The sequence below is a fragment of the Priapulus caudatus genome, unplaced genomic scaffold (assembly GCF_000485595.1).
Source record: "Priapulus caudatus unplaced genomic scaffold, Priapulus_caudatus-5.0.1 Scaffold964, whole genome shotgun sequence".
Classification (NCBI taxonomy): domain Eukaryota; kingdom Metazoa; phylum Priapulida; class Priapulimorpha; order Priapulimorphida; family Priapulidae; genus Priapulus; species Priapulus caudatus.
The window spans coordinates 74,485-91,215 of NW_014578025.1; the positions used below are offsets into that span (position 1 = coordinate 74,485).

The window sequence follows — 16,731 nt, forward strand, 5'->3', positions numbered from 1 at the left end:
AATTAATAAGTAATAAATAATTTAAAAAATCAAATTTAAATAGTAATAGATAGTAATTAAAGGCTAGTTGCCTTAAAGCACTTTAAGAAAGCCATGTTGCGCCATTGCCACATTGTGTCACACACTAACACATTTTAAAATCAATTACATTTCGGTAACCACATTCAGTGGAGTAACAAACAATAGAGGATATGATATGGGCTTGGCGACACGAACACGAACACGACAGTACTGAAGCTACGATGACATCGTGCTCACCCCTCCCGTGTGTGTGTCACGTGCAATACTTTACTCAATTACAGTATTAAATTTACATCAATTACAGATTTCAAGGATTCAAGGAGTGACGAACAAAAGAGGATAGGATGGGCTTGGCAACATGAACACAAACACGACAGTACTGAAGCTACAATGACATCGTGCTCGAACCCCCCTCCAGCAAGCGCACACCTTTAGCTCCTCTGGTTATGGTGCTGCCGCAGTCTCCGTCGCCGCATCCCTCATCCAGCGCGTTCAGATGGTCATGACGAGCAATGAGGGCCTCGCATGCGCTCCGCACCGCCCTCTGCAGGGCATCCCGACCATCTGCACACGAAAAAACACGAGAACGGCACTAAAAAAACTGGCGTCGGGACACGTTTCGATGCAAAATCACGACGCGAGCGCACGCGCATGCTTCGATGTTCCCCCGTTCCTCGCCCCCCACCCCCTTGGAACTATTCGTTTGCTGTTCGTTTATTCTCTGCGAAATTGTGACGACGCGAGCGCACGCGCATGCTTCGATGTTCCCCCGTTCCTCGCCCCTTCCTCCAAGAAACTATTCGTTTGCTGTTCGTTTATTCTCTGCCACGTTCCACGTCAGGAGTGCGAGTGTTCTCACCAGGGGTAAGCTTTGCGTTAGACTGCTCGGCTGTTTGGGCAGCCGCGATGCTCTGTGGCTCTCTCAGCTTGGGAAGATTATTGTTGCGCGGAACGTTCCAGAATACGTGAGGCCACGCCGGAGCTTCAGTAACCTGGTCTGCAAATGAGCAGCTTAGATCGTTAATCGCCAACAACCCTGGAGATCATACGTGCAAACAGAAGCGTGCACGCTCACGCACACACACGCGCACACACACACACACACGCACACACACACACACACACACACACACACACAGGCGACACCTACTCAGGCAGGATCTGCGGACGTCGTCAAGCAGCAGCAGGGTCAGCGAGAATCCGGCCATCTCGAGCGAGGTGATCAGCGATCCGGCGTAGACCTGCTCCACCGCCGCGCCCTTCTTCTCTGCAATGCACCAACACCACTCACGTCAGTCATGAGACTTCCCGCGCAGAAACGCAGCCACATTCGCCGCCATTTGCAGCACGTTACCAGCGATTAATAATGACATTATTTGTCATTATTAACCTCTGGTGTTACGTAATGGACCGACGTCGAAACGGGTCTTTGAAGCGGGAAATTTGTCAAAACTGAAACATCTTGATATGATGGACTCAATACAGTTTACAGTACAATCCATCTAACTCTCTATCTCTACACTCCGAATATTGGATATGCCGATGTGGTACCAAGATTATTATATATATATATATATATATTGGTATTGATATTAGCACCAAGATTGGTATATTAGGAGAGTAAAACTTGATGCTGATCGACTCTCGTTAACAGATCTGTACGTCTATGATGCAGTACTGCACTACTATAAGGCAACCTCTCCCAGCCACCTAGCAAGAAGGCTGACTGGAGAAGCTTCCTATAGCAAAATCAATAAGCTTCAATAAAATCAATAAAATCAATGAGTTCAATAAGATTTTCTGTCTTACAAACGAAGAGAGGAGCAAGGGTTAGCCGGCTAAGACAAACACGTTAGGTCATGTTACCGAGATATCTGAGGGCCTCCATGGTGACTATATTCAACTCTAACACGGACGTTCCTCCAAGATTGTTCACTGCTAGCGCTACAGCATCCCCTGCAATTCCAGACATCGTCATTTCACCAAATTAAAATTGAAATTAGCGATTCCAGTTGCAACGCTACAACACGACATGCAAGTGACTTTAAAAATCTGAAAATGGTGTATAGTGCCCATTATATTTTTATCCAAAAATAGAAAGCATTATTTTTTGGGGTTGTTAGACACTTATGTTAAAGATACAAACGATTATCACATGTTTAACCACACAATACCTTGTGATAGTCTGTTACTAACTTACGTAAAGTTCGTATATTCTATTATGCAGAAACAATGAAATGAGAGTATAGCAAGTGATGAGAATTTCAACAAGTAAGCAGAAATGTGTTGGCTAAATCGGAAGTAAAGTGTATATTGCATTACACGAGTTCACTATTTTATGGTGTTGAATCTGACACCACATATTTAGCTGCGCGTGAACCTACCTGATTTTAATGGAAAACAAGTGGCTGATTTCTGGTCTAGCATATGGTCCAACATGACTGAAACAGTCTCTGCTGCTGGCAAGAGCTAATTAAAAATAAAGATACTTTGCAAATACACATATAGATCATAAATAGAATAACACAAGTTTAATCAGTTTAAAACATTACAATTTAAATAAGGGCGACTGCATTTCTACTACATTCATGATCACATGTTCATTAATTCCAATCAACTCCTGCAATATATTTATAAGAACAGAATTTGGAATTTCCTTATTGAGTTGTTTTCTATTTTATTCTTGTCAGTAGCTTTTAAAAAGTATCTATTATGTTCTTGTTAGTAGTTTTTAATTAGATGTTATACCTTCATCCTTCGAACACCTGCTTCACCGTGAATACCTGCAAATCAAACCTCCTAATTACAATCAGAGGTAGCAACACGTACCTGGATCCCATAGTAGAATTAAACCAAAATTGGTCACCATTCGTTTTATTATTATAAGATTATTAGGTTACATGATGGACAAACAGAAGAAACTAAGGAAAATTTCAAATGTTGTACGGTAATATTTTGAAAATCAATAAAATACAATCAGCAACTTTTATTATTACCTAATCCCAATTCCATTTCATCTTCGCCTATGGTAAATGTTGGTCCATGTCCTGGAACACTGCAAGGCGAGAGGCTCAACCCTATTGTTCCTAAATAAAGAAATATTGTTATAACTAAATTAAATCTGTAGGTATTGGACAGTGCTGCCACCTGTAGTGACTAAAGTCATGGTATGGGAAATTTGAAAAATCTCCCAACAGCTTCTAAGAAAGCATCTCCGATATACAATGTAATCATATACTTTACAATAAAGTTTAACGTGATCTTCATGTTACATCAGAATACTGTTTTTTTTTTATCTAGAAAACAATATGTATTGAGAGGTGACAAAATGACACTAAAACTTCCTCTCCTCCAGCCCTATTCTCCACGAGGAGAGAAGGAACTAAGACGAACTTCCTCTCAACACGAAATAATCGCACACTGCAATATTACTAAGCACAATTCTACACAAACTGCCCCCCTACATACCCATGTTCTTCACTGCAGCTGTCACTGTAGCCTTTACCTCTTCTAATGACTTGCCCATCTCCGCCAAAGCACCTGCCATCTGCAAAGCATTTCGAAATCAACCTAGATCCTCATACAGCACACAGCAGTAGGCCTACAACATGGGGATCTTTTTTTGACCCAATAAAACATCGGCTACATAATACCGTTTAACTTTCAGCCCATCGTTGTTCACATAATACACAGCCTCATAACGTGTTATGCAAACGTTCACAACCGTAACTTTTAAGTGGTTTTCCTGCAATTTCCGAGGGTCACCTTCTGAGCGAGGATCATGCCGCACAGGCCCCGTCTTCCCGCGCTCTTGTCTCCGCTCGTCAGCGCGCAGTCGTCCCCGACGAACAGCATGTCAACGCGCATGCCCTCCGCCTTGGCGCGCTCGGCCGCGATGCCGAAGTTCAGGCGATCGCCGGTGTAGTTCAACACGATCATCAGCATTCCTGCGAAGGATTTCGGGAAGTTTTTAACATTATCGTTTATATATTTATTATCAATTTTCTTGCAAAAATCTTGAAATCTTGAAATGAATCTTAATTTTTACGATTTGTAATTTTCGTAACGGGAAACAGGATGGAAGTCGTGCGGTGGGCGGCGTTTGTTCGTGCCGGAAGATCGTGGTTCCAGGGGACCATGTCGTCAGAAACGAAATTAGTTTTAACATTGGTCGTCACTTTGACGTTTTTCTCGTAGATCGTTGATCGATAGAAATACGGTAATTTAAATTTAAAAGTTTAAAGTAAAAAAATTCAAGTAAAATTTAAATTAAATTAGAGTTACGAGTTTCTCTTAGGTGGTGTATGGAGGTCCGGTCTACGAAAAAAAGTTTGTGTTAAGCCGAATGTTCAGGTTACTTTTGGTTTTGGCCACGGGCCCCAGAACTTTAGCATATTGAGTTTTTGTCTCTACTTTAGCAGAATTCTGAGAGTGCTAGCAATTACCAACCAAATGATGACTTATGGTTAATTGATCGGTTAAGTGCTAATCATACAAACGAGCAGTAAAAAACATAGCAACATTAAATGAGGCATTAACTACCTGAATATGATGACACAGACTTGATGACAGTATGATGACACAGACCAGATGACACACACATCAGCAGATATGTCTTATGACACGATGTTAAATACTCACCGGCAGGTGAAGAAATTGCCCGCAAGGCTGCTAGAATGCTACTAGGTGGAGGTGATGCAAATACAGCCCCAGAGATGGCAGCCGTCAACATACCAACGCCAACGAAACCTGCAAAATTAACCCCAATGGTTAATTTAGAGAACTTCAGCAAATGGACGACCTTTCCTGAACGGACAATATTAACTGGCTCGAGTAGATGAGATTATGACTAATGCAGTTTGTTATATACTGTAACAGCCATAGAAATTAGCGATACAGAATGTATGGGGAAGATGACACAGGCACTTTAATGGGACAGAAGTTTATCATACTCTGACATGTGAAGTCATAACTAATCCATACAGCATATAGTACTACAATGTATAACTACAATACAATACAATACAATACACTACAATACAATACAATGTATAAATACAATGGGGTACAATGTACAAAGTGGGATGGATTGGCACCGACGTCCTTTACCCTGCTTCCCCTCTGTCCAAGTGCTGCTTTACCATTAGTAGACTATGTCAGCGTAGGCAGGGTGATCATCAGTCTATTTACTAGGGTCAGGCATAGTGTAGTTAGTGAAGGATGGTGTTTTCACTTTAGCACCTTTGTTTTATTGTACAGTGCATTGACAGTGAGTGGATTGCAAGCTCAGTTTCTCAGCTTCATCAACATACCAATCAATGTCCATGACAATGACCGACTACCATTATCAATTATAAATGTATGTTATTTATGTAGGATGAGTGTATGAATAAATAAATAAATTAATAAACGGCTACCGTGTATAATTGGCTATACATATCACCTAACTGCTGCTGCTGCTGCTGCTGCTAGTGCTGCTGCTGGGTCAGTGGGTGTTCCCAGTTATACCGTAGGGTACCAAATAAGTATATAAATAAATAAATAAATAAACTAGAAATGAGCAGTTGTCGCCAACTACATGTATCCCCCGTGATCTAGTATGAATGGAATATCTCTGTAAGGACGTAGAAGGCAGGTAAAGTTAAATAAGTCACAAAGACAAAGGTTTGTTAGACAACTGGTCTGCCTCAGATGTGCAAGTATATGGAATCTGGTTACCCTAGGAGGCCGAATAGGAATGTAAGTCGACGGTCAAGATCAAACTAAGGTCAAGGGCAGTGGTGGTTTTGGTATGCGACAGACCTTCTCCCCAAGATGTGTAAGCATACCAAGTTTGGTCGCGCTAGGTCAATTAGGGGCCGAGTTAGAGAGCGGAAGGGAAATATGATCAAGGTCAAGGTAAAGGTGAAATAAAGGTTGCAGTGACCTGGTATTGGTACTCTGCACACCTTCTCCCCAAGATGTGTAAGTATACCAAGTTTGGTAGCGCTAGGTGAATTAGGGGCCGAGTTACAGAGCGGAAGGGAAATATGATCAAGGTCAAGGTAAAGGTGAAATGAAGGTTGCAGTGACCTGGTTTTGGTACTGTGCACACCTTCCGCGCATGCGCGGGGAAATGTCATCCCTCAGTCAGTATGTATGTGTGTGTGTGTGCGTGTGTTTGTGTGTGTGTTTGTGTGTGTGTATGTGTGTGCCTTTATGTGTGTGCGTGGGTGGATGGGGGGGGCGGTGCATGTCAAACCCATCTGGCCGATGGGTAATATGGTATATATATATATACAAATATATGCATCCATTACACTGACAAGCAGGAAATATTGTTGGAACTACTTATCCATATTGCAATGCTTTTGCATCTAAATATGCATTTGCATGAAAGGTGCCATAATTTCCTTTAATAATTTCATTTTCCTTTAGCTTTTGCAGTTTTTACCCGATCTCGGATCATCTTCAAATTTGGCATGAAGGTGCTTTATGGTAAAGCGAAGACGCCAATCGTTTTTGGTGTGGGCGGAGTCATCGTTGCCATGGTAACAACATTTTTGTGGAAATATTGTAGAACCTGTAACTTGTGCTGTTTTTACCCGATTGTCATGGAATTTGGTACACAGGGCCGATATAACATGTCCTATATATATATATGTATATATTGGTCCTGTGTGGCTCCGCTTCACAATAACGCACCTTCATGCGAAATTTGAAGATGATCCGAGAAGAACTGCAGCCGGTAGAGCGCTCACAAGGAAATCTCTGCGGCGGCGGCGCTACGAGGCCAAATCCATAGTATCCCCCCGAACTCGTTCGGGGGATACAATAAGTGAATGATTACTGGGGCAGAAAGCTAAATACTACATACGAAAACATATTGCAGAGGTCCCAAACTATCCTTCATCTGCCCTTGGAACAAGTTAAACAAGGGTGTCATATTACTATTAGTTACCTTGTGTGAACGTTACTATGGCTGAGAAGGTCTATGTCCCCCAGGGTACTGCCGGATCGTACCCTGGTACTATCTAATATGCCGGACCGTACCTCGCCTACTCCACTAACGAGTCTAGGGAGTTGCCTATACGCCTATACTCCCTAACCCTAACCATATCAAATAGTTACCAGGTTACGTTCCGGTATGGCTGTTGCTCCTGCGACGGTACCGTCGCCGATTATTTTTCTCTTCAACTCACGGTACTGACGGTACTGACGCCTGATTGGTTGAGCTTGTTTTCTTGCGATATACATAGCACATCCAAAATTTTAATTTCAATATGTGGCAGCAGCGCAACGGGTAGAGCGCTTGCCCCAAGTATGAATGGTCGCGGGATCGAATCCCATCCGTTTTCTAATTATTTTCCTGTTTTCTGTATTTTTCTATCTTTATCTGTTTAACATTTTTTTTCCAATTAACGCAAATATTAACATTATTTATTTACAACATTTTAATAACAACAATTAATTTTTACAACAATTAAAAATTAAATTTTATTAATTTAATAGAGTTAGGGTTAGGGTTAGGTTAGGGTTAGGGTTAGGGTTAGGGTTAGGGTTAGGGTTAGGGTTAGGGTTAGGGTTATCGTATATATCGTATAAAATCGTATATATAATATCGTACCAAAAGCAACGGTAGTTATTATTCGCCGATAGATGGCGCTGGCATCACTACCGTGAGTTGAAGAGAAAAAAATTCGGCGACGGTACCGTCGCAGGAGCAACAGCCTTCCGGTATACTGGACCGTACCCAGGGTACGTTCCGGCAGTACCCTGGGGGACATAGACCCGTAGTCTCACCCGGCCTATGAGTATGAGTATGAGTATGAGCGTTACTACTTTCATTCAGCTTGGGGTACCACGGCTGAGAGGACGTATTTTTGCTCCGTTTAGTTTGTTACACTATGACGAAGCAGAGCAGGCAATCGGAGTTATTCAGCGGTATACCCCAGTGCTACAACAAATAACAATAAATGACATTTATTGAAGAGAATTGGTTGTTTGTCATCTATGGATAGAGGTAGTCAGTGGTTCAAGGGAATGAGCGTTACTACTTTGAGTAAGTAGTACTACTACTAGTAGTAGTACGCTTAGTCTACAACAACCAACACCTTTATATAAAAAATGTTGTCTAATGGATAATGACCTGCAAACGCTGGTTCATGGCCTGCACCACCTCCTCCGAGTAACGTTACTTTCCCAGCCTTACTCAAGTTGGCAACGTCTTGTCTCACGACAACCCGGTGGTTTTCCACGAGCATAACATTATTATGCGACTGCACAAACCCTTCTAACGCATCATCGACACACTTTTCTGGTAAATTTATAAACTTTTTCGTAGAATTGGACGTCATGGTGCTTCCGAAGACACCGCGTAGGGTGACCGAGGTAAAGACTAAAGGGTTAACCTGGACTTATTTACGACCGAGGACTGGTTTACAAGATAGAGTAGGAGCAGGTTTTTCACACGAAGCAACGAGGTTGTTGCTGTTGACATGCGCGCCACCCAACGGCGTCTATAGTGAAAAACGCAAGATATTATTAAAATAACGTCTGGGCGAAATAACGTCAGGCGAAATAACGTCAAATAACCTCTGGATTGAAAAATCTGGGCAGCGAAATAGTAAACGGTGTAGAGGAATGTAAGATAAGACAAAGACGGAGGGGGCGTGTGAATGAGGTGGAGAAGAGACTGGAAAAAAGATCAAGATTGCATAGAAGGGAGACTATGGTGGCAAAATAGAAAGTAAGGGGAGAGAGGAGCAGGTGGATGACGGATAAGTATGTGTGTTTGGTAGAGAAGGTAGACGGGAAGGGGAAGATAAAGAGGTTAAAGGAGTGAAATGAAGAAAGGACAGAGGGGGTGAGAAGATGGTTAAAAATGAATTGGAAGTGGAAAACGTAGATGGAAGATTTTTCTTCCTTCAGAGTATACTCTCAATTCCCCCAATCTTTTTTTCTAATTTCCCTAGCAAGCAATTACTCCAGAGTTATAGGTATTGCTATTAAACACATATATTTCAATCGAGTTTCATTAGTTAGGCCTACATAACTGGTGGTGTTACTGAGAATTTGTGAATTTTTAAAGCATTTTTGTGAAGCAAACAAAAGAAACAGTTTTCAGAAATTCTCTTTAAAAGATGAAGTCCAACCGTTTACAAAGAACTCACTTCTTTCCTATAACCAATAATTATTCCTTTATTTTTGATACACAATACAGTATCATACGAAAAGAATAATTTCTGATAAAAATCATATTACACACAATTGAATATCTAAAAAATGCAACCAGATTAATGTCAACTATAGACATAATAATAAATATTTACAAGCTACATGGCGCAAGGTAAACACAATAATTTAGGTGAAATTAAATTCTTTCTCGAACTTGCTGAAGTCACTCTCATCAAACACGGTGCTCTCGGGTTTCGTTTCTGCACTTGTTTGACCTTCAGTGTCCCTGATCTGTTTCCGAGAATGTTGCTCCAATATCTGAAACAATTGTGAACGAAAAAAGCATAAAGCATGCAGTGTCTCTTAAAACATTATCCCTTTTCTCCACGATCATAGGCATACTAATGACTGTAAATCGTAAAGTTTTGATTATGAATATTATTAAAGAAAACAATTGCGTGACTGTGTGCTCATGGTCTCTTGGCATGAGCCAATGATGTTATAAACCATTTTAAACACAATAATATTTGAAAGTTATGAATAATTTTTATCATTATTCTGGTGAGAAGCTAGTAAAATTCTACTAAACATTAAAACTAAGACAAGAACATACCTTATCAACCTTTGATGACTTGATTTTGTTTTGTTCTAACATTTTGATGAAATAGAGGTTATCTTTTGTGTAATCAGGAAGTGCCCTCTTCTTATGCTCCTCTGAAAAGTTACAGGTAAATTATAAAAAATTGTAAATATTAATAATTAGAAAATAAGAACCTTCAGATTGGAAAACAAAGTGAAATAGGAATTATCGGAGACGGCAGACAAATGACCTTGCTCGAATCGAGTTTGAAAAATGCATTGCTGCCATCTAGTGGTATTAAATCCTAATTATGCATTTAACATATATACTTCATTATGTACATACCCTTTGTTACCTGGGTAAATTTTTATTGCACACGCACATACACAGTCACGCACAAACACATGCAATTATATAGCTGGTAATAATGTATTTATTACCAAATGCAGATTTGATAACTTTATTGTTTGCAGCTGCTTGCATCTGCTTCCGTTTCATTCGCTTCAGCTTGTTCTTCTGTCCCTGTTTACAGGTGCCCAGAATCTGTTCTTTACTTAATGGTCTGCTTTTCTGCTTGTTCGGCTTTGAATCTGAAAAAAGACCAGTCTCTCTGAGTCAAATGTTTCCAGAGAATCTACAACTTCATTCACTGTCATTTTTTTCACTTTGTCAACTTGATTTTGATTGAATTAAAATATATTTGTGAAATATTGGTAGTGTGTTACATTGCGCACACAACCTGCCTTATAAACTATGCTATTTTCACATTCTACCTACACCCATTTTCTGCAGATGTGGCAAGACTAAAGACAAGGTATAATAAAATTGTGAGGATCATCCTAGAATATCGTCAAATTATATAAATTTCTATGCCACAATTTATTGGTTTACGCATTATGCAACTTGTACGTATTGCCTATTTAATTTTAGGAGAGGATCGAGTGTGTGTCAGAGTAGCCACGCACATTAGCAACTTCTTGCTTTGCGCTATGTGGCCACGTTGACGTGAAACAGTCATAGAGCCTGCATGGTTTATGGTTAGGCTAGAATTGGGGTAGCCCCAAGTTACCTTCTCGCTTCCAACTATGTGGTAAAACTGGCTCTCCTACGACGTTAAACAAACAGTCATAGAGCCTGGTCGGGCTAGGGTTGGGGTACTGGTAGCTCTATCCGTGACAGTGTAGCTCGCGATCCTTCGCTCCCGTTACAGGTAGAATCCCAGTCCAGTCATGTAGCAGCAGCGAAGGGGCTACACTCATTGTCACTGGTACTGGTAGAGTTAGGGTTGGGGTAGATACAAAAATGGACCCAACATAAGAGTAACCCTAAGCCATCTTGCTCTCTCTTGTGTAGTAGTAGTTTTACTAGTACTAACTAGTACCCACAGGCACTTGGAGCGTTTCAATAAAATATAATGCTAAAAAAATACGAAATCTATTTGCTACCAAAGTCTTAATGTTTCTCTACTCTCTTTCACCTATTATAATTATTGCCGACAATTTCCTGTAAATGCCGTCCAAATGCTCATCTGCAACACACTGTCACACGCTGGCCTCCGCACGCTAGCTGCTGCACACTGACACATAAATATATTTTTATATATTTATGTGTCAGTGTGCAGCAGCTAGCGTGCGGTGTACTTGTGTGTTGCAGATGACCATTTGACCGGCATTTACAGGTGATTACAGGCAAAATAGAGTAGAGAAACATTAAGACTTTGGTAGTAAATACAATTCGTGTTTATTTAACTTTTTTTATTGAGACGTTCCAAGAGCCTGTGCTAGTGCACAACATGTGACAGTACTCAGTAGCGCTGAGAGGGTCTATGTCCCCCAGGGTACTGCCGGTGTAGCGCGAAATTTCTGACTTGCGAAATATCTGAGATAGCCCCGCCCCCAGGCTATGATATAGGATATAGGATGCGTATGCGCATGCGCACTTCGCATATATGCTCAAATATGGCAATTTCCACTTCAGCTAAGACACCAGCTGGTGGAGGAGGAGGAGGGGGAGAAGGGAGAAGCTGGTGGAGGAGGAGGAGGAGGAGGGGGAGAAGCTGGTGGAGAAGGAGGAGGGGAGAGCGTGGAGAAAGGAGGGAGAAGGGTGACAAGGGAGGAGAGGAGAAGCTTGGTGGAGGAGGAGGAGGGAGAAGCGGTGGAGGAGGAGGAGGGGAGAAAGGGAAACTGGTGAGCAGGAAAAAAAGGAGGGGGAAGAAAGGAGAAGCTGGTAGAGAAGGGGAGGGGAAAGCTGGTGAAGGAGGAGGAAGGGGAGAAGCGTGGTGGAGAAGAAGAAGGAGAAGCTGGTAGATGAAGGTAAGGAGGGGGAGAAGGGAGAAGCTGGTGTGAGGAAGTAGGAGGGGAGAAGCTGGTGTGATGAAGGAGGAAGGGGAGAAGCTGGTGGAGAAGGAGGAGGAGGAGAAGGGGAAGCCTGGTGGAGGGGGAGGAGAAGGTGAAGGGGAGTTAGGGAAGCTGGTGGAAGGAGGAGGGGAGAAGCTGGTGGAGAATGAGGAAAGGGAGAAGGGAGAAGGTGTGGAGAAGCGAGAGGGGAGAAGCTGGTGGAGAAGGAGGAGAGGGAGAAGCTGTGGAGAAGGAGAAGGGAGAAAGGGAGAAGCTGGTGAATGGAAGAGGAGGAGGGGGAGAATGGAGAGGAGGGAGGGGGCAAGGAGAAGCTTGGTGGACGGAGGAGGAGGGGGAAGGGAGAAGCTGGTATGGAGGAGAGAGGGGAAGAAGGGAGAAACTGGTGGAGGAGGAGGAGGGATGAAAGGGATAAGCCTGAGTAGAGAAGCATGAGGGGAGAAGGCTGGTGGAGAAGGAGAGTGGGTTAAGAAGCGTGGAGGAGGAGAAAGGAGGGGGGGAGGAAGCTGGTGGAGAATGTGAGGAGGGGGAGAATACTGGTGAGACAAGGAGGAGGGAGAAGCTGGTGGAAAAGGAAGGAAGGGGGAGAAGCTGGTGGAGGAACGAGGAGGGGAGAAGCTGATGGTGAAAGAGGAGGGGAGAAGCTGGTGAAGAGGGGAGAATACCACCTTCTCTACCCTCCTCCTCTCCCCTCCTCCTTCTCCACACAAGCCATCTCCCTTTCCTCGGCCTTTCGCTCCTCCTCCCACTCAGCTTCTCCCTCCCTCCTTCTCCACTCGCTTTCTTCCCCTCCTCCTTCTCCACACAGCTTCCCCCCTCGCTCGCTTCCCACCAGCTTCTCCTTCTCAGCCCTCTTCTTCTCCACCATTCTCCCCTCCTCCTTCTCCACGCAGCTTCTCCGCTTACTCACCCCTCTTCTTCTACCATCCAAGCTTCTCCTTCTCCCTTCCTCCCTCCTTCTCCACGCAGCTTCTCGCCCTTCTCCCTTCCTGCCTACTTCTCCACCAGTCTTCTCTCTCCTCCTTCTCCATGCAGGATTCTCCCCCTCCTCCTCTCTCCACCAGCCTTCTCCCTCTCCCCCTCCTTCCTTCTGCCATCATGTTTCTCCTTCTCCCTTCCTCCTCCTTTCTCCACTAGGCTTGTCCACCCCTCCCTCCATCTCACACCGAGCTTCTCACCCTCTGCCTCCTTCTTCCACCAGCTTCTCCCTCCTTTCTTTTTCAGCCAGGGCTTCTCCTCTTTACACTTCATTCTTCACCGTAGCTTCTCCCTTATTCCCCTACGTAGTAACTCTCTAAACTTCCTCCTCCCTCACCCTCCCCTCCTAACACTTGCTCCTTCGCTACAGCTGTACAGAACCTTGGTATGTAGTGCACAAATCGGCTATATCGTAAACAGCAGTCGAGCTGTCATGTCGGGTCAGGGCGGGGCGGGGCTAATCTCAGGATAATTGTCGCACTCGTCAGATATTCGCGCGACACCAGACGTACCCAGGGTACGGTCCGGCTATACCCGAACGTACGGTACCTGGTACTATCTAAATATGCCGGACCGTACCTCGCCTACTCCACTAACGAGTCTAGGGAGTCGCCTACGCCTACTCCCTAACCCTAATCTATGCCCTAACCATATCAGATACTGAGATAGTACCCAGGGTACGTTCCGGGGCTGTAACCTAAGGCAAAAGGACATAGACCCCATGACTATGAGTATGAGCCTCAGTAGCCACGACTATGACTCTGATTATGTCTAGTTGCGTGCGTTAGGTGTGCAATGCCTACCACTGAGTTGAAGGTCGTCTTTAAATAACTCTAACCCTTTTCGTATTAACGACGACGACATGACTGAATTTAGGTTGCGCTCAACGTTGCACGTATGATATTCTCTACAGGATTCCTCATTCCTTTGATTTTCTTACCGCAGCGCCATCTCTCGTCAACTATAGATAAGTACATTTGTTTTTTACTTTTTATTTTTTTTAAATAAAGATAGGAATAAAAGCAACAATGGATAACCCCTCTCTTCACACGCACGCACGCACACACACACGCACGCACGCACACACACACACACACACACGTGCGCACACACACGCACGCACGCACGCACGCACGCACGCACACACACACCCACACACACACAAACACATTATATTCAGTAGCTCAGTCATGAGTCCTAGAGAAGATAAAAGATGTTTGCTTGATTGTAATTGCATTTTATTAACAAATACTACGTATATTCTACATGAAATGTTTATTAATGCTTCCTCGCTGCTGGTAACTGGTCACTGATTTACATTTATATACTGCCACAGGCATATAGCAGTTCGCATCAACGTAGAGTCTGTACTTGGCGTGCAGATCCTGCTTTCAATTTAAATCGTGGCAGGTGAGATCCATCGACCTGTCACAACATGGCGGATGGGGTGAACCTGCTTGTGTCGCCACGGTGGGCAGGTAAACCTGCATGCCACATAGTGGATGGAGTGAAGCTGTCTACACAGCACGGTAGGCAGATGACACACCGTCAAAACACGATGCTATGTCTTCCAGAGGGCATCCTGGCTCTTGCTGGCCCGAGCCATCTCCAACAGTGCCTTAACAGAGAGATTCAACACATTTAAAAAACAAACTTTTTTAACGAACTTAAAAAACAAACATTTTTTAAACGCTTTTTTTTTAAACAAGCATTTTTCTAAACAATTTTTTTTTAACAAAACATTCTAAAAAGATGACGACAACGACGACAACCATAAAAACATTTTCTCTCAAAAAACATCGCGTCGACGCCGACGGCAGCGCGACGTCGTGTGACACGCCCCAGCCGACTCGCCGGCAGGAAACCCACCTGCATCTTCTCTCGCTCCTTCTCCTGGTGCGAGTGCAGCTTCTCGGAAGCGCGGTTGCTGCGCACCTGCCTGCGCGCGTCGTTGCGCGCCTTCTCCGCCGCCAGCCTCCGCCCGATAGCGTCGTCTCCCATGATGACGCTGTCGGCGGTGTCGGGGCTCTGCTGCCGAGCGAGGTTGGACGCCTGCCGTAGCAGCCTCTTCTCCTGCCTCGCGGCGTGACCCCCCGTCTCCCTCGGCGCCAGCTCCTCTTCGACCTAACGAGATAGGGCCACAATTGAAAAAAATCTTTGTTTGCCCCCACCCGACCCAGACTGAAAAGTTTGGGTAGGTAGGTGGGCTTTTTTTTTGAGGGCGGGGGTCTTTTTACAAATTCAGCATGGTGTCTACATGCTCGGGTGTGCTTGTGTGGAGATACCTTTTATGTTGAATGTTTGTTTTGCTTGGTACATATAACGTATTGCCTACAGATTTATATAATGTAGAGTGATACAATTTGTTTAAAAAAAGAAAGAAAAAAGATCTATAAACAAATTTTGAGTCGGCCCCTTTTTGGCAGGTCGGTCGGGTGAGGGCAAACAAACAATATTTTTATTCTGGCCCAGCGGATGCGTGAGATGGGACGCGCGGGTGCGAGCGACTGGGAATCCCGACGATGAGATGGGGATAGAGTGTGGGATCACACGGTGCAGTGCAGTGGGCCGAGCGAGGATGTCAGTGAAGTGATCTAGAGGGTTCCAGTGACATGCACGGGTGCCGCCATGGCTGCGGCTGCACACTGACACATAAATATATATATATACTATATATACTATACTATATAAATACACTATTTATTTCTGAAGCTTGTAGAGAGTGTGACAATGAGTAGCTAGAGAGAGATGGGGAGCATGATGAGAGGGAGAGAGAGAGAGAGAGAGAGAGAGAGAGAGAGAGAGAGAGAGAGAGAGAGAGAGAGAGAGAGAGAGAGAGAGAGAGAGAGAGGGAAAGAGAGAGAGAGAGAGAAGAGAGAGAAGAGAGAGAGAAGAGAGAGAGGAGAGAGAGAAGAGAGAGAGAGAAGAGAAGAGAGAGAGAGAGAGAGAGAGAGAGTGAGCTAGAGAACTAACTATAATACACTTACTACTTTTTTGTCTTGTCTGTACTGTTTGTCTGCCTTACGCCCTGAGTAAGTGTCCCTCTCCTGTCTCTCCTGTCGATCACCTCCCTGTAACAGCATGCTTCCCATAATATTGACGCCATCTACTGATGCAAGTAGACAGATTTGTCCAGCGATGTGCGATTTAACGATGCTAAAACCGAAAGTGGCACTGCACAAAACAGCAGATGTTACAGGGTTAGAAATTAACTTTTGAACAAGGGAGTCAAGACTCCCTGCCTTCAAAAAGAGGGAGTCCGGTAGTTAGGTTGGCAAAACTAAGCCCGGGTCACAAGCGGATTCGTACGAAATTTGTCGTGGTAGACCCATTAAAAATTTGTGTGGGCCAATCTTGCAACATGCCGAAAATGTATTTCGAGTGGTCGACAAGGCTTACGACACATGTAAAGATGTTTGGCGATCGGGGACGCGACATGAAAAAAAGAATGTTGTGGGTGGTGTCGCATAGTCAGTCGTAGCGACAGTAGCTGAGTTGTCGATCGGCATATTGGCGGGGCGGCTGTTTTTACGTGAACAGGTCGATGTTTTTACTCGTGATGCACAGTGCACAGGTCGTGCGGACTAAGGCCACAACATCGGGTCACGCTTGTAGGGTCCGCCTTCCGTAGGGATGCTCGCA

General features: G+C 44.0%; 3 protein-coding genes across 3 annotated transcripts in view; all 3 read right to left on the reverse strand.

Moving 5' to 3' along the window:
• Positions 1-391: 391 nt before the first annotated feature.
• LOC106814693 (triokinase/FMN cyclase-like) lies at positions 392-8,487 on the reverse strand. The gene is made up of 11 exons (XM_014819039.1): positions 8,150-8,487; positions 4,663-4,770; positions 3,787-3,968; positions 3,490-3,568; positions 3,018-3,107; positions 2,770-2,804; positions 2,406-2,490; positions 1,888-1,977; positions 1,172-1,288; positions 881-1,018; positions 392-585 (listed from the first exon to the last, which is right to left on the reverse strand). The coding sequence occupies exons 1-11, from the start codon at positions 8,355-8,357 to the stop codon at positions 407-409; spliced, it is 1,311 nt and encodes a 436-aa protein (XP_014674525.1). The 5' UTR covers positions 8,358-8,487; the 3' UTR covers positions 392-406.
• A 686-nt stretch (positions 8,488-9,173) lies between these two features.
• Positions 9,174-14,033, reverse strand: LOC106814695 (active regulator of SIRT1-like). The gene is made up of 4 exons (XM_014819040.1): positions 13,893-14,033; positions 10,198-10,347; positions 9,791-9,891; positions 9,174-9,495 (listed from the first exon to the last, which is right to left on the reverse strand). The coding sequence occupies exons 1-4, from the start codon at positions 13,951-13,953 to the stop codon at positions 9,364-9,366; spliced, it is 444 nt and encodes a 147-aa protein (XP_014674526.1). The 5' UTR covers positions 13,954-14,033; the 3' UTR covers positions 9,174-9,363.
• A 277-nt stretch (positions 14,034-14,310) lies between these two features.
• Positions 14,311-16,731, reverse strand: part of LOC106814698 (zinc finger CCCH domain-containing protein 4-like) — a gene marked incomplete at its 5' end in the record, with an annotated part of 23,590 nt that continues 21,169 nt past the window's right edge. The window contains 3 exon segments of the mRNA XM_014819045.1: positions 14,311-14,707; positions 14,959-15,213; positions 16,077-16,160. Of these exon segments, the coding sequence (XP_014674531.1) occupies positions 14,651-14,707; positions 14,959-15,213; positions 16,077-16,160 (396 nt within the window).

Bases quoted from the DNA above. Each gene is read 5' to 3' on its own strand.
- LOC106814693 (XM_014819039.1), bottom strand. From the start codon at position 8,357: ATGACGTCCAATTCTACGAAAAAGTTTATAAATTTACCAGAAAAGTGT. The intron at 3,108-3,489 runs GTATGTAGGGGG...TTCTTTATTTAG, and splicing joins AGCTGCAGTGAAGAACATGG to GAACAATAGGGTTGAGCCTC. The intron at 1,289-1,887 runs GTAACATGACCT...GGTGCATTGCAG, and splicing joins GGAGGCCCTCAGATATCTCG to AGAAGAAGGGCGCGGCGGTG.
- LOC106814695 (XM_014819040.1), bottom strand. From the start codon at position 13,953: ATGTCGTCGTCGTTAATACGAAAAGGGTTAGAGTTATTTAAAGACGAC. The intron at 10,348-13,892 runs GTAGGCATTGCA...GTCTTTTTTCAG, and splicing joins AGACGACCTTCAACTCAGTG to ATTCAAAGCCGAACAAGCAG. The intron at 9,892-10,197 runs GTAATAAATACA...GTAACTTTTCAG, and splicing joins AGTTATCAAATCTGCATTTG to AGGAGCATAAGAAGAGGGCA.